This window comes from Pleurodeles waltl, chromosome 7, assembly GCF_031143425.1.
Source record: "Pleurodeles waltl isolate 20211129_DDA chromosome 7, aPleWal1.hap1.20221129, whole genome shotgun sequence".
Lineage (NCBI taxonomy): Eukaryota > Metazoa > Chordata > Amphibia > Caudata > Salamandridae > Pleurodeles > Pleurodeles waltl.
This window is the reverse complement of record NC_090446.1, coordinates 900,792,330-900,818,635: the sequence shown is the minus strand read 5'-3', so window position 1 is coordinate 900,818,635 and position 26,306 is coordinate 900,792,330. Positions and strand designations below refer to the sequence as shown.

Below are 26,306 nucleotides of genomic sequence, written 5' to 3'. Positions count from 1 at the left end.
TTTCAAACAAACCACTGCAATGTGTGTACCTGGACCATTGTGGTCCCATGACACCTGTTGGTGCATACAAATACATTTTAGTCGCTGTTGACTCATGCTCAAGATTACTATGGATATGGCCACGACGATAAGCTGACACTCAAACTGTTATTTAAGATTTGCAAGTCTTTATCAGTACATATGTAGTTGAGATTTTCCACTCGGACCAGGGCCCTGCCTTTGCCTCAAGGGCATTCAGGGACAAGATGGCTTCATTAGGGGTCCAAGAGTACTAGGCACGGGTCGTAGTTAGCTTAGTCACCTGTATTGAGTCCAGAGTGCACTTAATAATCTGCCCAGGAGGTGCCTGGGAGGGCTCCCCTCATATGAGTTGCTGTTCATGACACAAATGTATATTCCTGATCTTGATGGCTCTGGTGCGGAGGCGGCAGAGACACCTTTTGACATAAATGAACGTGTCACTGTCTTGCGGGAATTACAACGGGTTCTGTGATGAAAATATGTCTACCTGTGCCACCTCCTTGGGAATAAGGGATGCACCAATAACATCAAACGGCTGGATTCCGAATGTTTGGGATCTAGTACGAGAGAAGATTGCTATGAAAAAGGAGTTTGGTCCTTCCTATCATTCACCGGTTCGAGTCCTGGGAATACACGTTACCAGAACTGTTATTCTATCATTGCTGCCTGGTTCAAAGGAAAAATGCTTTGTTTCCATCAAGTTACACCATGAGGCCGAACTGACACAGCAGACCTAAAGGACTCCTGGGTAGTTTACAAATCTCTCTCGCTACTGACCAGGAAGTTCTTCTACAGGTTTTAAGCAGTGAAGCTGACACTTCTCTGAACTTAAGGAGGGTGGAAAATGATTTTCATTAGTACCACTTGTTTTGCTTCACTAATGACCAAGCTGAATCACTGACAGAAATCTCTGGAATGTACTTCTTAGTCCAAAGAAGACATTTATTATTTGACTACGCAAGGTTCCTAAAAGGAGATTAGCATGTTGAAAGCACATGAAATGAAAACATACACAAATGATTCTCCACTGCAATATACACAGCAAATATATGTATCTATATTGTAATGCAAAGCAAATAATGAATTAAAAAGTATGCATCACCATGAGGCAAGGGCAAAACTCCTTCATCTCTCTCTTATCAGCATCAAATTGCCAGATCCCAGAATCGATTGAGGAGAGAGAGATCAATTATCCTCATGGGATAACACTCAAGTGTCCTGGATGCGTCTGAGATTTGCTCTGTTACCGGTACATCTGGTCTTGGCCTCTTATACTTTAAACAAACAAGAGAGGAAAATTCCAGAATTCCCTCTCTCCGCAGAAGTTTAGTTATTCTAAAAATGCTTATTGCTTTCGGCTAGCTTTGAAATAAACACGTTGGGATGTGGCCACAATCTTAAAGTGATAATCCAAAACAAGGCTGTTCCCTGCCGTCTGAGTACTTTCTTATCAGCCACAGAATGCACATTGTACAACATGGAGAGTCACTTGCAGCTTTTAACGTGGCAGTGGAGCTAAGGCTAAGCTGAGTACAAAATGGAGTCTGTAACTGATGACCACTAATGTGACTGTGGAAAGCTAAGCCAGGTGCATAGTGGTGCAACAGGAAGTCAGTGGTCAAAACACACGTATCACTACACCACTGTCCTCATCCTCAACAAGAAACAACCAGAATAATGAACACTACTACTCAAATGCAACTCATTCTGATGGACTCATCTACTGCGAATCACCAAAGGAGACTTCTCTTAGTTCTCCACTTCCTCAGACGGCTCCAGCTTTTGCACTAACTTCTTCTGGATACTTTGCCAATCGCAATGCATCTTTATCTGACGCATCCACTTCTGCTGCAACACCATTGTCAAGACTACGCAAGCTGATAAATTGGCTCAAAATTAACTATTTTATTTTAACCATGGACTATCTGTGGCTTTCTGTGACTTTACTAGCCTTCCCTCTTTGGATTGAGTTTGTCATCGCCTTTTTTTTTTTTTACTCAGAATTGTCATTACCTTCCTGAACGCTCTGCAGTCGAACTGGTGGATGAGGTCCTAAAACTAAATTTTTCCTCACACAAGGACCATAAACTTGTCCCTAGTGAACATTTCAGCTATACCAACTCCTGATTGTATTGTTTGGGATAAAGTATCTTTTGATATATTTGGCCTGATGGAGGTTCTTCGAATTCCATCTGCTCCCAAAATTTCAAAGAATGATGTGATAACACCTGGGGTTGTTTCTGATGACTGGGATGTAAAAAAAAAAAACAATGATTCCATGCTTTTTGAACTAGAGTATATAAGTGTATTTCAGTGTGAAGATACTTACCAAACAGAAGAAAAGTATGGTGATATGTTCTGTTATATATATGGACATCATTCCATTTTTAGAGCTAGTACCCTAAAGACTTTTTAAATAATACACAATGGGAACGTTGTCATACCCCACCAGTGGTGAGTTCTAAAACATATATGGAAAAGTTTGCATATTTTTCTGGCCATAATGTTCAAAATGCTCAATCCCTTTAGTTTAAATTGCTTCCAATGGAAATGCACAGTCTACTGTTAACGGACACAAAATTGATTTACTCTGATTCCTTTGATTCCCAGTTGGATATAGAAGGCTGTGAATATTGGATTAAGTTGATTGACCTAAAGAGTGTTTGGAGAACTAAACATTGGAAAATACAGGGAAGGGATGCTTTATTTAGAGCATGCCTTATACCTTTACAAATTATATTTTTAAATGACATAGTGCAGCAGACGAGTTGTCTAGGCTTGGCAAAAATTAAAGAATTGAATGCACCCAATATCCCATTCCAGCTAAACCTTACTAGTGGCAAAAATACATTAATGCAACAGAAGAACAGCTCGATGGGTGGGTCCAGAAAGGAACATTTAACACAACATTTTCAAGCCCTGGTGGGTGGTTATCGTGGCCAGTGGACATAAATGGTTGTCATGCGTGTTTTGTTAAACGCCACAGGCGTTTTAGAGCGACCAGACCCTTGCTGTGTGTCATTAGAACATTTGGGTATTGTGACAACATACAGTGTAGGAAAACTATGCCAGAAATGGTTAAAAGCTTCCTCACAGTATGCTGTAAAAGACCGCCTCAGTCTGCTATCAAATAACACAGACTTACAAGATTTCTTGTTAGGCCCCAGAAGACAACGTATAAAGCGCTTCTTATATGTAATTTACAGCGAAAATTGGAAACTTTCACTACATGAAGCCTCTACCCAGTTACGGCAACTAGATCAGGAGAACTTACAGAAAGTATTAATCATTATAGATAGTGAGATTAATACCCTGTCTGACTGTATATACATCTTAATGAACATCATTTCTTCTGCAATTGACATTATGCAAACTGATGTCATCTTTACCATATGGACAGTCAGCTTCGGTCCATTATGCAGCTAGGTTGGACAATACTGATATTGCAAAATGGTCGCGTTCCAGGGAAATACATTAGAGCAAAAGACCTATTAGCTGAATTTAATTTGACGTGACAACAACAAATGATGGCTAAGAAATAGGCGACTTATGTTAAGCTGAATTTCGAAATGTTAGAAAAGTTGTCCTTTATGTGGAGGAATTTCCCTCTGCAGTATGTTTAATTCATGGGGTTATCAATCTGCCTACTTCAACACTACAGTTCACTTCTTGTTTGAAACACATTCCAGTAGGCAGATAGGAAAGGCTAGGCAATAGCTACATTCATGAGGTGAGGGAGCTGCCCTTCTCGTATAAATGTTTCAGTGGCATGAAAGAGGTTTTTCTTAGTGGTAGCGAATGCAAGACTTCAGTGAGCCATTCAATGGTTTGTAAGCTGCTGTCCTTGCACAGAGCTTGTAACGCTGCTGCAGCAAATTTGGCCTGTTATCTGAAGGGAGTTCCTGTCACCTTAATTTGACCAGCATTCCAGATGCTCTCTAATGGAAGTCATGTACTTCTAAACAGAGAGATCTGTTGTGGAATGTGAGCCGTAATTGCCTACGTAGTTTCGGTCTGCAAAATTCTAACTTGTTACGGTAACATTCTTCTCCCACCCACACAACAGGCGAAAGTAGGAGTCATTTGGCCTCGTATTGCTACTTCTAATGTACATTTTGACATGCTAAGCAGACTAAAAGCTCTATTGTTTCAGAAACATGTACCTCTGCCATCTGCCCATGAGACCTCTGTCTTCCAAGTACCGAGGTCATCTGAAGAGATGCAGTCCCTTTTAACTACCAAATTTCTGTGACACTTTGGTGAACTTGTGGGACGAATATTTAACTCGTCCAACACTGTTGGGATTATACATTTCTTTAAGGCTGTTGGTCAGCACCTTTTCGTCTGTATTTGGTTTAATACCTTCAGCCATACATTCAATATTTTCAGCATTGTTTGGGGATTTTCATTTACTTTGGCCTTAATTTGTGGTATTTTGCTGTTGCTATATTTTATTCGCAATGGCTGCCCCGTTTCAGCAAAGAGGACTGATGATGTGAATGCATGATAAGTATTTTGGAGCATCATTTCTTAAAGAACTGGAGTTCAACTGTTCTTTATCGTTTAGACCAGTCCTGGATTGTGTGCAGCCTGTGTTTCGCTGCCTTTTGTGCCTTTTTCAAATGTGCACAAAAATTGTGTCTTATTATGCAGCGCGTACTTTCATTGGACGCTGATCTGTTTATGTTCTCGCTAAGGGCTTATTAACAGACATGCATGTTGAGGATGAGTTTGATAAGGGAAGCCTCCTATGAGCCGCCCTTTGTGGCTCTTGGTGCTTTAGCATCTGGCACTACACATAATCCTGCCGCCTTGCCTTGAGCTGAGATTTTGGATTATGATTGCTCTTTGGTTTTCCTTGGCACTGATTTGGTGACAATGACACCTGCCGAAGTGGGATCTTTCCTTGAGTCAGTTGCATTGGATATAATTGGTGATTTTCAAAATGACTTTGACTTTTAATTTTGGCTTTTCGCATGACTTCTACATTCTAAATTGATGGTTTTTATTTGGCCTGCTTCAGTGTGTTTTGCTAGTCAACTTGGACATTTATGTACATATTTCAGTTTTTTTTTAACCTACTACTTTTATGCTGACCTCTACACGTTGAACCAACAAGGGGAGGGTATTGTGAGGTTATTTTAGTGTCATTTTATGGGTATGTTATTTAAACCATAGGCTTGCAGCTTGTGCCTCTTAGCTTAATAGCAATTCATTTTAATTAATTTTATAATTTTACCAGACGCCTCATTTTGTGGTGATGTTTTTATTTCTTTATCTGTTAATCACTCTGCCTGAGAATTATTTTCATTTCTTAGAACGACATCTTCACTCTTTGCTTGCTCAAGGCTGTACACGACCTTATTGTCTGTACAAAGTAGAACATAACATTCCCTGCCACTTAACAGAAACATACGTGTTCTTGCGTTAGAACACCAGCTGTTCTATTATAAAACATTTATCTGCCCCCTATACGTTAGAGGGAAGTGCCAGCCAGAAACTGCCGCCACATGCTGTAGCTTCATTGCAGCTGTCTGCTGAGACGTGACGTCTTTTCCACCTATATGGGAGAGGACTCTTGGTAGGCCAACAGCTCTCTTCACTACTACCACATTCAGGTATGTGGGATGGTGTCTTCCCAGGGATCCTGAGGAGCAGAATATGGCTAACACTACTGTGCTCTATTTTAGGGCCTGAGTGGAGTACGATGGAATTCTAATAGTTAGCATTTTGACACTATTGTGGGACTTTTCTTATGTTTCACTTTCTTTGTCACTGCTCTGCTATTATTAAATTTTATTATCTTAATCATTGCAGTCCATGCCACTTTATCTAGAATGCAATTGATTCAATAAAATACATTGAACCAAGCCCTGCTTCCCTTTGCCTTTGCATGCGTTAGAAACATTTGACCACAGTTTCCCTGAGAAATCAGAATGTCATGTGCACAGCTGCCATAAATCACCTCTTTTGGGTACTGGTGAGGTACTGCTAGCTGGTCGGACAGTTGTCACACAGTGTGGGATTGAACTCGGTTCCCCACAATCCGGCAGTGCTGCCTCCTGAATCCAGCAATCTCATTGGTACAATGAGAGCCAACACAACAACGTTGGCATCCTGACACTTTCAGATACATAGGCATCCAAATCTATCATTCAGATTTGGACTTGCTTGATGGAAACCTAATGGGCGCCACAGCGTCCTTCAAATCCCAGATGGTCTTTTGGAAGGCGCTACTCTCATTGGTGACAGGTCATTTGGCACTCCTAAAAATGGTTGCCCTACCTCACTTACTCTACTATTTTGTTAATCTTCCTCTGTATGTTCCTGCCTCTTTTTTCCACTCTTTTGAGTTCGTCATTTTCAAATTCACCTTGAACAACTCCCATTGTAGAGTAGCACTAAGCTATACAGAGCCACTGATCAGGGTGGCCTGGCACTCCCTAACTTTGAAAAACACTGCCTTGTGTCCCAGCTTCAATGGGTATCATGGTGGCTAGCCTCCTGTGACTTACCTGACATGGCGACGGTTACCTGACATGGCCACGGTGTATTCTCCTTGGAGTCTCCCTGACATACTCTTCTTGTTCCACCCCTGTGCTAAATCACCTGTACCCCAGATCCAGCTTCTCCATGTAGTGCACCACTGCTTCCGCATAAGCCTGTACCTCTCCAGAGAGATGATCTCTTATGCACATTGTTCACATATAAATAAACACATCAGTGTTTATCAGTACAATGTTCGTTTTGTGTGCTTGAAGCTTTTCATTATTTTTGTAAGGAAAATAGCACTCTTTTCATCAAGGGGTCATTCATTTCAGTAATTATTGAAATAAACATGAACTATGTCTTTATTTCTCTGGCAATAACTGTGAAATCAGATATCAGGTTAATCAAACGGGGTGCTATGTTCCTTTAGTGGCAACTTCAAATGTGTTTTTATTTGTTCATGTATGTCAATGTGCACATCGAAAGATCTGCTTTTATCATCATCTGATATGCAGGCTTATCTTTATAGCTCTCAAAGGTCTTTATAAGGTATTGTTAGTGACCCCTGACAACAGTTTACTCTTAACCCATTTTGTGTATGTTTAAATGTTAGTCTTATACAAACATGAGGCAGGGATATAAAAATCAAATACTTCAGAGGGGTGGGAAAGCTGTGGAAATACGTGAAGTAACAACCTTATATATCAATTTGTTTCACCTTTAGAGCAGGGTCAAGACTGATTTGCATATGGCTGATTCCACACTGAGATGTCATTGAGTGCAAAATAATGATGGACTGGAATGCAGCTCAGAGTAATTATCAGTGCCAGAGATTAATTAAAGCATTCCAGCCATCACTTTTTTGTATACTTTAGTGTCGCCTTAAATGCGACGGGTATGCCTAGACGTGGATCCCGTCCTTTCTGTCACTGGAACTAAGCTTTACCTGGCTGATGATCCCTAACTAGAGCAAAACAGGCCCTGATTTACTTATGTTCCAGTTCAGGCTTGACTTGGCCTGGAACAGGGTCAAGATTGATATGCATATGGTTAGGTCCAAATTGAAATACATTGGTGTACAAAATAATGATAAAGTGGGATGCAGCCCAAGTAATTACCAGTCGCTGATATTAATGCAAGCATTCCATGGCTGACACTTTTGTATACTTTACTATGTGGCAGATTTGAGTAGATGTAGTCAGGTAACTAGTTCCATTTTTTTGGTTGTGCACTTCATGACATGTAGAATCACTCACTAAATCCTTCTCTGCAAAAGACTTTGGTTCATCTACAGTTACTCTCATCTATCTCAGCAGTGCCCCCAACTGATGGAGCAGAAATTATTTATTTTATCAGTAAGGATCCATGGTCTTTGGAGTTGTACCAGTCTCTATTATTCTGCATATACAGCTGCAGGAGCCTATGGTCATCCACCAGGTTCTCTATGCAACATCAGTTGCACTAGTATTTAAAGCAAACAAACGGAAGTGGAAAAATATAGCCTCTGAGATAAACATTTTCTGGTAATTCAAACAAATTTAGTAGCATGTTTCTGTGGTGGAGTTCTAGCACATCTTGTTTTGATTTTCTGAGAAGCAAAGTAGAAGAATCATTCAAAGCCCTTTCTTTTGAACCAACTATGGTTAGCACATATTTCCTTGCAGCTGGTCCCCTTCTGTCTGCAACATACAGGGCAAATGCAGTTCAACTGCATAGAAAAGGTTCCACACTCACACACTTCATTTTGCCTGATTGGTTGTGATAGCCAGAAAAATTTGGACAATGTTTCTGAATATTCCTCAAGTGTCCCAGATGCTGGATATTTTTTTTAATATAGGACAGGGATGCAGACAGGTGTAAAGAGAGCTTTAAAGGCAGACTAGAAAAACATACTGGATCTCATTAGAGAATGAGAATGTGAAAAACATGCTCTTGAGTGAGGAAAGTTTTAAGTAATGCAAGATTTAAGTTGATTCATTTCAATTTTATACCCCACACCTGCTTGGACCAGGTACAAAAATGAAGAACGTTGTTCAGATAGGCTGTCACCCTGCCCCAGATGTGGAGAAACTGAAGTATTTTTCATGCACACATGTTCATATTGTGTAAAATTCAGATACTTGGAAAAAATGGTGATTAGATTATGCCCTGTAACAAATTTACACCTAAAGCTATTGCCTGAACAATGTCCATTAAGTATAATTCATATGCCAGAAAAACACAGAATCAAGTACAGATTTGCTGCACTGGTACTATTGCTGGTGAAATGCTAGATTGCTCAAATTTAGAGGTCCTATGGAGAAAGCAAGGGGGATAATATGTGATAGAATGGGCTGTGGTTAAATAGATATGTATGAAAGCTATCAGGAATATGAGATTGCTGGGAAAGACATAACAACCAGGGCAGAAATGATCATGTTAGGATGCCAGATAATGACACATCACAAAATTAAGGCTGATGGATGGAATGACGATATGTTGCACTAAAGTAGATGTACCATAAAATGTAATGATATGTGGACAAGGTTGATTTTTATTTACTGTGTGTTCAAGTATCAACTTCAGTGGTAATGAATTGTGAAAATGTCTGTTATAGTGATATTAGTCATTGTTCATAAAACCATTTATTTAAAAATGTCTTTTAGTTGAAGTCATAAACAGTCTGCCCGCTTTCACGATGAACTAGGAGAATTACTACTTGCTTATTGTTAAAATTATTTCTGTAACTGACCCATCAATGTGAGCTGCCTAAACCTGATGCAGACCTGCCCTTTGGGATGCAGGAGAGACTTGATGTCTCTTCATCAACATCTTGCTTGCCTGAGCTCCCTTTCCTGCTTTAGAGTTTTTCAGATAATTCAAAAGTGAAGCCCATTTATTTAGTTAGTGGATGTTTAATTGTAAGTATTTTGAAAAAGAAAGCCGAAAGTGCTGCTTTTTTTTTGTCATTTGTTTTAAATATTTATCTTTGAAATGGTATTCTGGGATACTGCAGATAAGTCATAATTTTCTTTTTCTGGACATTAATGAAGATTCATGTGATAAACTATTATTACAAGTATATTTGTGTGTACTGCTTCAAGTAGTCTATCTAAATTTTTCTGCTACAACAAGAAGGATACTTTCTGATGGATACCACTACCTGTGGATTCCTCACTTCAAGAATTTTCCCCCACGCTCCAGCTTCGACGGAAATTTTTCTTATAGCTCTGCATGTCGACGATGACGTCACAATTGCCCGACTCCACCCGACGCTGTATGACGCCATCCAGACAATAAGAAGCCCTTGTCGACGTGCAGACGTCAGTTATCACCAGTTCCCTTTTTTCCGTGCCTTCAAGTAACGCTTTTTCTTCGAGGCTACCAGGGAGCTACAGTTTCACTCCGGTGTAACTATGTCTCAACCGAGGAAGTCGGGTTTTAAACCCTGTAACCAGTGTGGGGGTCGAATGTCGGACACAGACTTCCATGAAAATTGTTTATGGTGCCTTAGTTCCGACCATGAAGTCGAATCATGCGGCTCATGCCAACGCATGAATCCTAAGGCCCTTAAGGAACGAGAGGCAAAATTGTTTCTTGCCCGTTCCAAGAAGAGGAAGGAGAGGCATCATCGGAGAGAGTCTTCTTTGCGATCTTCGAAGACTCATCGGCGCCGTGGGGACTCTCGGCGTTGTCACCAATCACGGCGCCCATCCCATTCAAGATCTCCGGCAGCTCAGCGCCGGCCGACGTGGGAGATTAGCCCGACTGTCACGCCTCCACCTCCAACGACTCCGGCTTCTCCGACGTCTCCACTGTCTGTATTTGAGGTCGAGCCACATCAGGAGCCGAGGGCTTCTCTGGAGCAGGAGATGCCTGGACCATCATCGGCTTCCCCTCCGGCGCCGATTCCTCAGACTTATCCGGCTTTCCCGGCGCTGGGCACAGATCCCACTGCATTTTTTAATGCAATGTTTAATATTTTTGCCACCATGGCGCCTGGTGGAGGGCATGCGGGTCCGACAGGTCCTTTAGCCTTTAACTTGGGTGCTCTGGCTCCTTACAAGCAGACACCCTTTATGCCCTTTCTTCCTTCCGGAACTGCTTCGGCACCGATGCCCTTGGTGTCGCCCAGAAGGCCTGTGACGCCGTCGACGTCTGCTGTTCTGGCGCCGATGGATTCGCCACGGATCCAGTTGACGGTGAAGTTGCTTGTGGTGCTGGAGGGTCCTGCGTCAGATGGCTCCGAAGAGCGGCGCCGTCGTCCGACACCTTATGGACGCCGGGGCTCGAATCCAGGCTCCGATCCAGGAGATTGGCTTTACGGCTCCTGGAAGAAGAGTATAGCAGGCATCATTTAGAGGAAGGTGAGATCGTGGAGCCTTCGGGGGACCTGCATGGCTTAGATACAGCAAGTGGCCTGGACACTTCCCCGGAATGGGATCTGGCCTCCCCGGGGGAGTATACGTAGGAGGCTGCTTCATTTCATGCTGTGGTGAGGAAGGCAGCAGACTTTTTGGACCTTCCACTTCCTGCTGCGGAGGTGAAGACAAACCTCCTGACCGAAGTGCTGCATCCAGCGTCTGCGGTGGCGGAGCCTCTTTTACCTTTCAATGAGGCTCTTTTGGACCCCATTAAAGACATCTGGAAAAAGCCAGTGACTTCTGCGGCCGTCAACAGGGCAGTAGCGAGACGCTATCGTGTGGCTCCAGGTGATCTGTACTTTCTCACCAAGCATCCGACTCCGGAGAGTTTGGTTGTCCAGGTGTCGTGCTCCTCCCGTTCTGCTCCTGGTTCGTTCCCCAGGGCCCCTGCGGACAGGGAGTCTACGAAAAAGACCTTTTCTTCTTGTAGCATGGCATTAAAGTCTACCAATGCGACTTTCATTTTGGGGCATTATATTCATGCCCTTATGGGTGAGGCTAAGGGCCACCCTGGTTTGCCACAAGAGGTTTTGAACGTGTTGTTGGACGCTCCGGCGGCGGCGACCCAGGTAATTCAATCTGGGCTGGACACCTCGGATTCAGTGGCAAGAGCTATGGGCACATCCATAGCGACGAGACGGCAGGCCTGGCTGCGTTCGTTAGGATTCTCCCCGGATGTACAGACTACTCTCCTGGACCTGCCATTTGATGGTGATAAACTTTTTGGGGCAAAAGCCGATTCTGCTCTAGAACGTTTTAAAGAGAGTAGAGCCACGGCGAGGTCATTGGGACTTCAAGCAGCCTCTTCCACTACTTTTAGATCTTTTAGGAAGTTTAGAGGTTTTTGTCGTGGCACTTCCTTTCGTGGCAAGCTCCATTCGGCAGGACAACAATCTGAAGGAACTCTTCCTTACAGATCCTTCATGGGCAGGGGTAGAGTACGCACTTAAGGTGCCACCCAGCAGCACTCTGCCTCTTCCTCTTCCTCCGGAGGGGTGCAGCAAGGAAAGCAGCCTTAGTCCTCCACCACTCCCTGCTCACAAGTCTTCGGTAGGGGGGAGACTTGCCCACTTTCTTCGCATGTGGGAGTCCATAACATCAGACTCCTGGGTCATCGGCATTGTGGAGAAAGGGGTATGCTCTTCCCTTTCGGGAAATTCCTCCTCCCTTCCCTCCCCGTCCCTCCTTCTGTTCGGGCGACCATCTTCTGTTATTGCAACAGAAGGTAATGTCCCTTTTGTCGAAAGGTGCAGTGGAGTTGGTTCCAGAGCAGGAGAGGGGTCAGGGCTGCTATTCAAGGTACTTCATGATCCCCAAAAAGGATGGAGGGTTGAGACCAATCCTGGAGCTGAGGATTTTGAATTGGTTCCTCAAGCAGGAAAAGTTCAAGATGCTGACCCTGTCACAGGTTCTTTTGGCGTTGAACGAAAGAGATTGGATGGTGTCTGTCGATTTGTAGGATGAGTACTTCCATATTCCGATCCTCAAGTCGCACAGGAAGTATCTCCGGTTTGTGGTAGGGTCACAGCACTATCAGTTTGCGGTCCATCCGTTTGGTCCTACTTCGGCACCTCGAGTCTTTACGAAGGTGATGGCGGTGGTAGCAGCGGAGCTCAGAAGAAGGGGAATAGCAGTATTTCCTTATCTGGACGATTGGTTGATCAAAGCCAAGTCTCTGGAGCTCTTGCGGTGTCACCTGCAGTCGACAACTCAGTTGTTGTTCGACCTGGGATTCTCAGTGAACGTGCCCAAATCTCACCTGGAGCCCTCTCAGCGCCTCCTGTTCATAGGGGCACTACTGGACACAACATTGAATCGAGCCTTTCCTCCGCCGCAGCGGATTCAGGACATTCAGGCGTTGATTCCAATGTTTCAAGATGGAGCATTCGTTCCAGTCCTCTAGGTCCTTCGTCTGCTCGGTTTGTTCGCTTCTTGCATTCTGCTGGTCACTCATGCACGCTGGCCCATGAGGGCTCTTCAGTGGTGCGTCCGCAGGCAGTGGTTTCAACACAAGGGAGATCTTGAGGATTCGATCAGGATCTCCAGAGACACTGCAGCAGATCTTCAATGGTGAGCTGCAGTCGGCAACCTGACACAAGGAAGGCCGTTCTCGCTGCCTCCACCAGTGACCACAGTTGTAACGGATGCTTCCACTCTAGGGTGGGGAGCTCATCTGGGGGACCTGGAGATCAAAGGTCTTTGGTCTTTAGTGGAACAGAGGTTTCATATCAATCTGTTGGAATTGCGGGCGATACGTCTGGCTCTCAAGGCCTTCCTCCCTTCCCTTTGCGGTCAGTCAGTCCAAGTCCTGACGGACAACACTACCGTGATGTGGTATATAAACAAGCAGGGAGGAGTGGGGTCGCATCAGCTCTTCGTTGGCTATGTGGGGAAGAGGAGAGGCAGAGCAGTCCACAAGAGAACACTATCTAGGTGGGTCATTCTCTGTATCAAACTTTGTTATTCCTTAGCAAAGAAAGAACCCCTGTAGGACTCCGAGCTCATTCCACTAGGGCTAAGGCTGCTTCGTCGGCTTTGGCTAGGGGTATTCCTGTGGTTGACATCTGCAAAGCGGCAACTTGGGCATCCCTCCATACTTTTGTCAAACATTTGTGTTTGGACTCTGAGGTCAGGAGGGATGGCCATTTTGCCCGCTCTGTGCTGCAGGATTTCTTGGTTTGACCATTCAGGCACCCACCTCCGGAGGAGTTACTGCTTTGGGACTCTATTCTTGAAGTGAGGAATCCACAAGTAGTTGTATCCATCAGAAGAATATGTTACTTACCATCGGTAACGCCTTTTCTGGTGGATACATTAGCTACCTGTGGATTCCTCACGGTCCCTCCCGCCTCCCCGTTGCCTGCTTGGTCTTACCAAGAATTTCTTGGGTGAGCACCGGTTTCTGGTATGTTTGTATATAATGATTAGGTGTACATATTTATTTATCTATATGGTATTTCTTAAAAGAAACATGTTTGGATATGTATATGCATATATCAATAAATGTTGGTATATAATTTTATTTGATGTAATTATATTTCTCTGCAAACTCAATGTCACCTGTTCGCCTCATAGGCACGTAAAAAAGTAGTGATAACTGACGTCTGCACGTCGACGAGGGCTTCTTATTGTCTGGATGACGTAATACGGCTTCGAGTTGGGCAATTGTGACGTTTATCGTCGATGTGCAGAGCTAGAAGAAAAAGTTCAGTCGAAGCTGGGGCGTGGGGGAAAATTCTTGAAGTGAGGAATCCACAGGTAGCTAACATATCCACCAGAAAAGGCGTTACCAAAGGTTAGTAACTTATTCATCTCTTTCATTAAGTTATTAAAGGGCACCTTATACCATCTCCTAGCTTCACACTTTCTGAAAGCTATTAAAATATTTTGTGGTTCTTGCCATCATGTGAATGTATCCCTACTAGTTGATAATATGGAAGAACCCGTGGATTCAAAGTAATAAAGGTGCACCTGAGGATCTTATTTTAAATTTAACACAACACATTCTAAGGCCTCCTCGCAAATGCTGCCTGACCTCATTTTTCTGATTCTAAAGAGCTGTTACATTTTTAAGATTCAGCATATTGTACTTAAATTCTCTATTTTCCTCCAAGATGAAACAAAGTTGAAGCTCTGGAATATCACCAACAAGAATGTCTTGCATTTACCCACCATATTTCACCACCTACCACATCTGCTGTCCAGGGAGAACAGCCTGCAGCCTGCGGTCCATGTGGGGCAAGGGCGCACTGGAGGTACGTAGCTGCTGTTTCTCTTTGAAGTATACGGAAAAATCCATGAGGAAGATGAATTGTATCTTATGGGAGCCAGAAGTCCTACCTAGGTTATTTAGCTCTCTAGCGGTGCTTTCTAGAAATAGTTTGGTCTGTAAGCGCCAACATGCTTAAATGTACACTGTGTTCACAGGCTGGATATAATGATGGCGTTACCATTTCATGGTGAATCTTTTCTCTCACCAACCAAAGAACTGTAAGAATAGAAAATGGGTAGCACATAGAACTAACTGCTCCTCCCTGCCTTTTAATGGAGGTGTGTTTCAACCAACCCATGAGATCATTCATGTTTACAATCTTTTATTAGCACTTTGTCAGCAACATGTGGATGATAATAAACAAGCATTGCAATGCATATTACGTGTGTTGGTTTGTGTGAATCTCTTGGGACCTTCCAACTTTTTTTTCTTTCCTTTTACAACCTTGACCTCTATCCCGCCCCACTTTCCAGCACTCTTCTTAAAAGATCTCTGCTCTTCCTGTTTTACAGCCTTCGCATGTCTCTTGATAAGCTTCTTTCCATTCTTTTGCATGCCCAATCTTACTAGTACACTTGTTTCTTTGCAGATTTTTGTTTTGCCTAGTGCATTAGAAGTTTTATATGCTTATGTACAATTATTTCTGTTTTTTTGGTTATCACGCCATCACCGTTTTTATCTGTATAGTGCTCTGATAGCTTCATGTTCAGTGGGCTTTGTAAGAATGTAAAACTGTATGATCAAACCTGAACACTGCTGAAAGGATTGTAATAATATTGTATTGTATTGTATTGTAATAGTATTTTTATAGCGCTTACTACCCCTGACGAGGTGTCGAAGCGTTCTTCGGCGAGTAGCACGCTACTCCATAACCCAACAAGAATTAGCGATGGATTAGTATCGGGAAATATGAGTACAGTTTTAGTATTATTATGAGTTAATTTGAGCCGCGGATATGAGAGTTTGTTAGATTGACTGGAGTAATGGAGGGGTGGAGGAGCAAAGAAATCCAGAAGTGTTAATTGGCAGTATATCCCTCATTTACTCATCCCAAAGGCTTGGGATGAGTGAAGGGGGATGGAGGAGGGAAGAGTCTGTGGAAGGGTTAGGGAGATCATAGTAGCAGGGTGAGATAAATGATGGCGAATTTAGTAGGGTTGTTTGGGAGGTCATGGTAGTAGAGTGAGGTTTGGTGAGTTATATGTGGAAGTGGAAGGAAGAGCTTAGGCAGAGTTATTCAGGAGATGAAAGTAGTAGAATGGATTTGGGATGAGTCAGAGTGGGAATGGAGGATAGATTGATAGAGACATGACATATGATGATGGGTAGATAAGTGTAATAAGATGAGAGCAGGGATTCATAGATATCTAGTATAACAACCCACCCAGGAGCCATGCAATGACCCACGAGCATGCCAAGCACAGAAACATACAAATATATATATATATATATATATATATATATATATATATATATATATATATATATACACACACACCCACCCACATACATACACAAACGAGTACACACACATTCGCACACATATATGTACATACAATACATAATTAGAACCATGGGTAAATATACTTAGTTAAGCAGGGTTAAAGAGTGTGTGTGTATTTTATTGTTATGACATAGTAGCGATACATATTTTCTAAAGAACTATACATAACTAGAAATATACACATAACCAGAAAAAATAATTATCAACATAGGCATATGCAGTCCATAGTTGTTTGAATATGGTGGTTATGAAGGAAAGAGCCAACTCTTGAGTAGTTTTCTGAAGACAATAAAGTAATCTGTGGCTTCAATAGTTGGCGGTAATGAATTCCATAGTTTGGCTGCTTGAACGGAGAAGGATGTACCACCTATAGTCTTTTTCTTGTATTGTGGTGTTCTAAGGCGGGTGTATGTATTATATGCAGTGTTAGGGGACATGGCTCACAGGCTGTGTGCCATGTTGTGTTTTCACTTTTGTTTGCATCAAGACACACAGCTTGCAATGGCAGTCTGTCATGGGCTTGGTAAGGGGTCGCTTAGGGTGGCACAATTTGTGCTGCAGCACTTAGGGACCCTCTTTAGTACCCCATGCCCTAGGTACCAGGGGTACCATTTACTAGGGGCTTACAGAGGGTGCTAAAGGTTTTGACAATTGGGGAGACAACTGTGCAGCTTTGGGGACAGAGATCTGACACTGGGGACCTGGTTAGCAAAAACCCAGTGCACTTTCAGTCAAATTTACCTAAGATACCAGGCAAAAAGTGGGGGCTAAACATGCCGGAAAAGGGTGCTTTTCTACAGTTGTTTTCACAACGGCCCACATAAGGCATGGCCCATGGTCCGGGTGTGGCCAGGACCGGCCTCAGCCCCTAGGACACGTTAACCCGATATATCTCAGCTGAAAGCAGAGATAGAATCTGCTCTGCAAATGCTGGCCCCAGTTCATGTGAATTCAGCAGTGCTTTCTGTTAATTTCTGACATAAGGTGCACACCACAGCTTGTCCAAGTGGCAGTTTCATCCTGGATTGATCTTATTTTCTTTATCTTTCTGCTGCCCCTGTTACGACAAGTGGTGGTTCACGTAACCCAGGTTGGTCAGAGTGGCCATTGCTGCCATGTTAAATCAAAATATTTGATTCCCGTGTACCCCTCCAGAAAAGGGATGGAGAGTAGAGGTAACTTCATAATCTTAGAACAAGAGCAGCGTGTTTTCACTGAACTCCAGTTAAGAGGTAGAAAACAGGCAAGGAAAACTCCAAGCAATCGTTCATCCATCACTTTTACCAAGACTGTAATGTCTTCAAGTACTCATCTGTATCTTCCATCAATGCAAACATACATCTGCCCTTTTATGACTATACTGAGGTGGGCTGGGTACAAAACGTTTGCCTGTGTCCCCATTCTGTTGAAGGACTTTTGCATCTGGTATATTGTTTTCCCTTTATCAGACGCAGCCTGAGCCACAATGGTTAATAAAGCCACCATGTGGCCATGGTAGCCTCCTCTTCCTCCTTTGTGGCTGGCAGTGACAAGTCTTAAGGTTTCATGTGCAGTTTTTCCTCCTCTTTCAGGCAGTCAGTAAGCTCTTTTCAACAGAATTAGCACCCCACTCCCAGTAGGATTTGTCTTCCCTTGTTCAACTGCCTGCAACAGTAAACTTCAAGTCAGTGGAGTCCTCTTCCACCAGCCAGCTGTCAGGCTCATGTTTGGTGCCCTTTGAATTTTGTCTAGCCTCTACAGCTTGTTTTCTAGAAATACCATCTGCTGTACAACATTCTGCTGTAAATCAGCAAACTCCCTGTTCACCTTTTTCTGCTGTGTTGTAAACTTTTCAACTTCTGTAGTTCTTGCCTCATATTTCTCTGATGTCTCTTCGTGGGAACCACCTTGTGCTACCATGCTTTCTTGTCTTGACTCCACTGTCATCAGCTTGGACTCAGTCCATCAGTCTTTGCGTAGAGACAATTAAGGATGCCATTGATGCTTACAAACCATTGGAACAATCCCAACATTAGGTGGCTCAGATGGTTCGTGCTTACGTTTCCTCAGAGATCTTCTCTTCATCTATATTGTCATTTGTGAACCTTATTCCACCACTCATCGGAGGAGCTATTTTTCCTAACTCTAGATTATGACTCCTCCATAGGTAGGAGTTGGCTTTCTTTTCTCACTGAGTGATGAGCAAAGGTACTTGCACCCATATGGTATGCGGGTTCAAGGTTTCCCCACAGTCACTCAGACCCCTCCAAACAGACTCCTTTAGAGAACAGGAATGGTCTATGGAACTACCAGTCAGCTGTACGAACCACCAAGAACAGGCCACTGTGCTCCACTTTTTCTATGTCCAGCAGCTCTCTCCTGCTATGTTTCATGGCTCTGGCACCTTCCTTGTTTCCCTCAACCTTTTTGAATACTCCTTTAATGTCATGGGTGAAGTGTAATATTGTCTACATGGCCTAAATCATTGTCCTTCCCTATAATTTATCAGAGCTTTTAACATCTCTTACATCTTTTAACCTCCTGCCCCCCCAGGATTTCCTTGGACAGATAAACCCAAACAGAAACAGCCCAAGTGGCATTCGTCTCAGGAGGAAGCCGCCATCCCCAAATTTGTATGACTCTGCCCCATGATGTGCTCACTTGAACCCAATTAAGTTCAAAAGTGAAGCCATCTGCACTTCAAGTCAAAGTTTCCAGCAACCAATACTGCATTCAGCTGGGGCGTTAGCTTGGCTTCCTGCCTGGGCTTGCAGACCTTTTCACAGAATATTAAGAAACTTGCATTCACAGCGGGCACAGCTTTCTTCCAGTATCAGATTATCTTCATTTATAGTTAATTATCTGCTATGTGTAGGTGACTTCAAAGCACTTTATCTCCATATATATCAGAGAACGCAAAAAATCGAGCATAGTGAATACCAAGAAGAGCCTTGGTGCTCATCAAAGGCCAGGTAGTTTGAATTTTTGAAGATTGATTAACACAGTCCCACTACAAAAAGTACATTGCAGCACCGGTATCCCAGCTTGCGGCCTAACCTATCTAAGAGCGAGGGAAAAAACGTGGATAGGCTTTAAAATTGCTTAAAATAGCTCCCTGTCCTTCTAAGGCGCATTGGGTTTCCACCTTCTGTGAGGCTTATTACTGGCAGTTGCCTAACATTCAGTTTGTTTATTCTGGTTCTTTAGACTGGGATCTCTGACTACTTCTGGGTGTTTTCCAACATTTTCTCCGGATAATTTTTTACATGTAGTATTCCATTAGCTTAAATCTACCAAGCTCCCACATGGAAGTCTGTTCATACTTTTACTAAGCGCTATTGTCTTGATGCTAACTTTATAATAGATCAAGAAGCTCTGAAAATCTTTTTCTCCTAGACCTATTAAAGACATTTTTGAAATGTACTTTAAATGACAGAGCAAAGATCAGATTACATGGTTTCCAAGTAAGAAGGTAAGTCGTTATTACTGCTTCCTCAAGAGGCCTTGGGGAAGATCAGTCTTCTTCCAAAAAGCCCTCTTATCGCTCCAAGGACTCTTGCAGAGGGAGATCCAGAGAGAGATATCATCATCACCACAAATGAAGATGTTCCCGGTCGCTGTAGAGAGGTATGACGTCGAGAAGAGAGCAGCTGTGGGTATGCTTACCATCAAAAATGCCATCAAAGGTAGGATCGAGCCACCACTCCATGCCAAAGCATCCTCTGTGTTTGCTGTCAAGACACACATTATCGTCAGAGTCACTGTCGACATTGATAGTCCAAAAGTCATCATTGTCAAAGAAGTAGGTTCTAATGTCGAAACCAGCTGCGAAGTCACCATTGATGTGGAGGAAAAAAACATTAGACACCGAAAAAAGCAGAGAAGCCACGTTGAGAGAGAAAAGCATTTGATGTTGAAGAACACGTCAGCCTTTAAATCTATGGCCAGATCACACTCACCTTTGAATGTGTTGCGCAGGTTCTCATTATCCTAATGAGACTACTACTGGAGTTGCACGGCAGAATCACTTGTACTGTGGGGGACTGAGTCTGAACCCACTACAAATGATACCTTTCGGCCTAATCTGGGTTATGTTCCGGCTAACTAGCAGTGCCTCATCTCCACCCTAGAGCAGGGATGATTGGGCAACAGAGTGCATGACACAATTGACTCCTCAGGGAAATCGTGGTCACTCAGATCTCATCTGTTTCTCTAAGTTACATTAGTCTCACGTATGCAAGGACAATCAGGGGCAGAGTATAGTTGAATAAGGTTTTATTGAAGTAACTGTATCTTAGTTAATAAAGCATGTACTGCAATAACCAAGACGATGAAGCATGACAGGATTACAATTGTTACAAGGAGAGTGAAACATAAAAATAATGCTACCATATTGTCACTAAGATTGTAAAGAATAGCTCCAATCTAGGCTACGTTAGAGCACAGCTTGTTAAGCTCTAATTCTGCCCTTCCGGTTCCCCTGGGAAGACATCAGCCCTCATACCTGAGCAAGAGGCTTGTAGTCTACATAAGCAGCTGCAGCAAAGCACGCAGCAGTCGGCATACAGTCGTGGTCATCTGGCTGGAAACTCCCTCTAACATACATGGGTCAAAGTAGTGTTTTTATAATAAGACAGCTGATGTTCCAAGAAAGGATCCCCACGTAAGAGTGTGTATGTTTCTGTGAACATTAGAGACAAAGCGTACCACTTTTGCCGGCAACCTGTCTTACTGCAGCCTTGAGAAAAGCATAGAGTGAAAGAAATATCTTGTTTAAGAACGCAGTGTTGGCCTAGGCAAAGAACTGCTAAATAGAGAAAATAAAACAAGACCACAAATGTGGCTATTGTTAAAATAACAAAAAACGAAGCGGAATAAAATATATCTAGGTTAAAGTGCACAGCGGAAGGCCTAGTTTGCTAAAATAACGTGTATAAAACTATAGTTAAAATGGCTACACAACAAATGTGTCTCCATCCTTGCTTCCAAATTTTCCTGTGCCCCATACTTCAGACCCTGAGTACTCTTGTTCTTATTCATCGTCAGTGGTCACATCTGAAATAAACATTCCAGGTACACCACCCCCTAGGGGTTCTGCAACTCCCCAGTGTTCTCCAGGCACACAGTCTGTGCTCCCCCTGTCTCCAACAGAGCTCAAAAGTAGCCTGCAAAATACAGCTTAATATCATAATTCTCCACAAAGATCTAGAAATCCACTACATCTCTGCTCAAGATCTAAAGTGACATTCAGAACCAGATCAACATCCATAGCTAGAAGATCTAGTAACAAAAGAAGGCTATCTCCATTTTAGTCTACGGCTACTTTGGCATCAGTCAGAAATTACTCACCTAATCTGACAGATAACACCTCCTGCAAGAATGTCTTCCATAGATTATCTTCTTATCTTCAATGAGATGTTAACAAGAAGCAAACAAAATAAATATTGATACCCCTACTACTACTATATCGTTGTCTGTGATTTTTGAGATTTTACTTCACAGAACAGCTACACAACCATTGCTTCCCCTGGTTCCTGGTCTACTAGAACCTGCGATGCGATCATTCCTTCTGCCTGCATCAGTGAAGTCTGCTCTATCTTGTCTTACTAAAAATATAAGCCACCAGACTGGCACTCACTGTTCATTAGATCAGACCCTTCCCATGATTTGGTCATTGTAGCGGCAGTAAGAAAGCCTCACACTGTTCCCCCTCTTCTTCCGTGTTTCCAGACAGGGAAAGCGAACAGATGCTCTTGACAAAAAGAGGTGTGGTACATCAGCATCTGCTATGAAGGTTGCCAGTGTATCTGCTTTGTTGGGAAGGTATGATAGGCCTCTGTGGAATTCGTTAAACAGATTTATGGAGAAACTCCCAAAAGAGGACAGACGAGATTTCCAAGAAATTTGGAATGAAGTTGGCTTGGTGTCGAACTAGATAAAAAGTGCAGCAGCTGGCACATCTGAGCTTGCTCCTCATTGATATTGTCATGGTATCTGTGCACATAGATCATCTTGGCTCAGATCAAACCAGAGGCTCATCTCCGAATTTTAAATTTACCCTTTTCAGGGAACACTCTTTTTGGGTCTCATGCATAAGGTGAGATGTCCAGAATGAAAACAGAAACAGAGACTTTGAAGGCTATTGGTCTAGAGAAGCGAAAAGGATATCATAGGAGATACAGGCCCTATGATAGAAGATTTTTCTCTCTGAGGGTTCAAGCCCCTCACTGGTCTCACCAGCACCTGTGACAGCCAAGACAACACTTTCACCCTTGAAAACCATCAAGCGGTAGAACAACTCAGCAGCAGTCTTCACCCACAGGAAAACCTCCAGCTAAGTAATGAGCCATTATTTCCCTCTTGTCTGTTTTCCATTGCGGTGGGGAAGTATTACTAAGCATCTAGAAGAATGGCGCTTTAGCAACAACAGACAAATGGGTCTTGAATATTGCTCAGAATGAATATTCCCTTCAATTCAGGTCCCCTCTTCTTTCAATTCCACCAACCAAAACATTGGTTTCTCTGAAAGACCTTCTGCAGGATGAAGTCAGCACCCGATTGCACAAGCGTGCTGTGGAGGAGATTCCGCATCACCAGAGAGAATTGTGGATTTATTCCCAATATATATTGGTGCAAAAGAAAGGACCAACACAAAAATTTAGACCCATTCTAGAGCTGCTGCAAGAACTAAACAAGTCTATAAAGAAAGAAAAATTTAGAAGTTTGGCTTTACACCAGATTTATGCATGATACATCAAGGAGACTGGATGTGTTCAGTAGATCTCCAAGATGCCTACTTTCACATTCTAACATAAGCAAAGCATCAAAAGTGTCTTCAATTCTAAGTAGGATCTCATCATTACAAGGTCCTACTTTTAAGACTAAAATTAGCTCCACAAACGTTTGTGAAATTGTATGGCTGTCGTCATAGCTCATCTAAGGAAACAAAAGATCTTAGTTTATCCTTACCTGGATGATTGGTTAACAAAGGGTATGCCACCAGCGGAGACAAAGAAACAATACCAATTCTGTCTCAAGACGCTAACCAATCTGGGTCTGCAAGTAAACCTCAAAAGTCTACAGCCAGCCCAGTCCAAAGGATAGAATACCTGGGAGCAGTACTGGATACCCAATGTGCAAAGGTGTTATCCTTTGGAGGAGAGGTTATCAATCAGTGTCACAGTCTGTTACATACTCACCATCCAACAGCGAGGCAGATCGCATCCCTACTAGGTTAGATGACGTCTTACATCTTTCTAGTTCCACATGCAAGACTGCACCTGAGGCCCCTGCAGCAATGCCTAGAATACCAGTGGAATCAGCTCTCAGATCATTGGGAAGAGAAACTGACTCTATCACAAGAGGAGTACCATTTCATTAGGATTTTCCAGCTCAAACACTGATCACAGATGCCTCTCCCCAAGGATGGGGAGCTCATATTGCAAAGCAAAGGTATTTGGTCGGACAAATACAATATCAATATTCTGGAACTCTGAGCTGTTCATCTGGCCCTGAAATGCTTTCTTTTATCAATAACAATGGATTCCCTTCTTGTTCAGACTGACAATACAACAACAATGCATTACCGAACAATCAAGGAGGTACTCCCTCTTGACCCCTCTCTCTTGAAGCTCAAGCCATATTGAAATGGTTTGTAGCCAGAAATCTAAACAAAACAGCTATTCATCTTCCAGGGGTTCAGAACATACAGGCAGATTCACTCAGTCTATTATTTCAGGAAAATCATGACCGGGTTCTAAACAATTAAATCTTATGACACATTTTGCAAGTCCGTGAGTATCCGCAAATCAATTTGTCTGCATGTGCAATCAACATAAAAAGCTGAGACTACACATCCAGATTTTCTCAACCAGGATCGAAAGGGGATGCCATTTTGATAAATTGGTCAGGGAAATTTATCTGTGCATTTCCCCCAGGTCCTCTCGTACCTACCGTAATTATAAAACTCTGCAGGTCCAAGACCAGGATGTTAATGATAGCACCAGAATGGCCTTGTCACTGGTGGTTCAGGGATCTTCTTCACCTGTCAAAACAACCACAGAAGAGATTGCTGTGCAGACACGATCTCTTGTACAAGTTCAGGGGTTCGATACTGCACCCCAGCCTTCCATTACTGAACTTGACAGCTTGACTCTTGAATTCCTCCAATATGGTCATATAGGCCTTCCACAAGACTACATTGACATTTTAAGAGGAGCTATAAGGCCTTCCCTTAGAAAATAATTTGCCTTTAAGTGGAACATGTTTTACATATGGTGCATTCAACACAGACACAATCTTGTGTCAAGAGGAAGTAGTTATACCCGACTTCCTTCATTTAGCAAAGTCTGGTTTACAATTTTTGTCTAATAAATTGCATCTTGTGGCTGTAACAGACTACAAAAAATCTCGATCACAAACATCTTTCCTTAAACTATGTGTAATTACAGGCTTCTTAGAAGCGCGTAAAATATTCCCTCCACTTAAGCCACCATCTCCCCCTGGGAACTTAACACTGTTCTCTCTAAACCAATGTGTCCCTCATTTGAACCCATTCATAAAGCCTCTTTACAGCATCTGACATAGATAAAAATGGCTTTTCCAGTAGACATCACGCCAGTATGCAGAATAGGTGAAATTCAAGCATTTTGCTCTGTAGAACCACACACAGTTTTTCATAGTAATGGAGTTGTGATAGGAATTCACCCCAGTTTTCTTCCTACAGTGGTTTCAGACTTTCATGTTAACCAAACCATTTCATTACTGACTTTCTTCCTTACTCCACCTATTCCAGCTGAAAGGTCTGTGCACTCTTTTGATGTTGAGTTCTGAAGCTCCACCTAGATATAACCAAAGACATAAGAAAATCAGATCACCTCTTTGTTAATTATGGCCTAGTGTGAACAGGGTTCTTTGCATCAAGAAAACAAACTATCTCTAAGTTGATAATTTTATGTATGCTTCTCTTATACAGCTACCTAACCTAGTAGACCTTTTGTAGGAAGTTGGCTCTGTCTATACTATTTCAAATTAAGAAATAGTGTGCATAGAGTCCAAGGGTTCCCCTTAGAGGTAAGATAGTGGCAAAAGTAGATAATTCTAATGCTCTATTTTGTGGTAGTGTGGTCAAGCAGTAGGCTTATCAGAGGTTAGTGTTAAGCATTTGTTGCACACACACAAGCAATAAATGAGGAACAAAGACTTACTCCAGGCCAATAGGTTTTTATATTGAAAAATATATTTTCTTGCTTTATTTTAAGAACCACAGGTTCAAGATTTACAGTTAATACTTTAAATGTAAGGTACTTCACTTAGATACTTTAGGAACCTTGAATGAAAACAATATAATGTACAGTCTTTGTGAAAATGGCAATAAGCTATTTTCAAAGTGGACACAGTGCAAAAATCAACAGTTCCTGGGGGAGGTAAGTAAAGGTTAGTTTTGAAGGAAAGTAAAACACTTACAAGTCTCAAGTTTGGGCCATAGGCAACCCACCGTTGGGGGTTCAAGGCAACCCCAAAGTTACCACACCAGTGCCAGTCAGGTGCAGAGGTCAGAGGTGCCCAAAACACATAGGTGCCTATGGGGAGCAGGGGTGCTCCGGTTCCAGTCTGCCAGCAGGTAAGTACTTGCGTCCTCGGGGGCAGACCAGGGGGGTTTTGTAGAGCACCAGGGGGGACACGAGAAGGCACACAAAGTACACCCTGAGCGGCATAGGGGCGGCCGGGTACAGTGAGCAAAGCAGGCGTCGGGTTTTAGATTGAAAACAATGGAGGGACCCAGGGGTCACTCTAGCGTTGCAGGCAGGCACAGGGAGGGCTTCTCAGGACAGCCACCACCTGGGCTAGGCAGAGGGTCACCTGCGGGTCGCTCTTGCACTGAAGTTCGGTTCCTCCAGGTCCTGGGGGCTGCGGGTGCAGTGTTGGTTCCAGGCGTCGGGTCCCTTGTTACAGGCAGTCGCGGTCAGGGGGGAGCCTCTGGATTCTCTCTGCAGGTGTCGCTGTGGGGGCTCAGGGGGGCCGTCTCTGGTTACTCCCGGGCTCGCAGTCGCCGGGGAGTCCTCCCTGAGCTGTTGGTTTTCTGCAGGTCGAGCCGGGGGCATCGGGTGCAGAGTGTGAAGTCTCACGCTTCCAGCGG

At 43.1% G+C, this 26,306-nt stretch overlaps 1 protein-coding gene across 1 annotated transcript in view; it reads left to right on the top strand.

Annotated features, from left to right (window-relative positions):
* Window positions 1–26,306, top strand: part of MGAT4B (alpha-1,3-mannosyl-glycoprotein 4-beta-N-acetylglucosaminyltransferase B) — a 1,476,931-nt gene that overhangs the window by 293,343 nt on the left and 1,157,282 nt on the right. Inside the window, exon 3 of the mRNA XM_069199505.1 lies at window positions 14,528–14,668. Within this exon, the coding sequence (XP_069055606.1) occupies window positions 14,528–14,668 (141 nt within the window). The remainder of the gene's footprint in view (window positions 1–14,527; window positions 14,669–26,306) is intronic.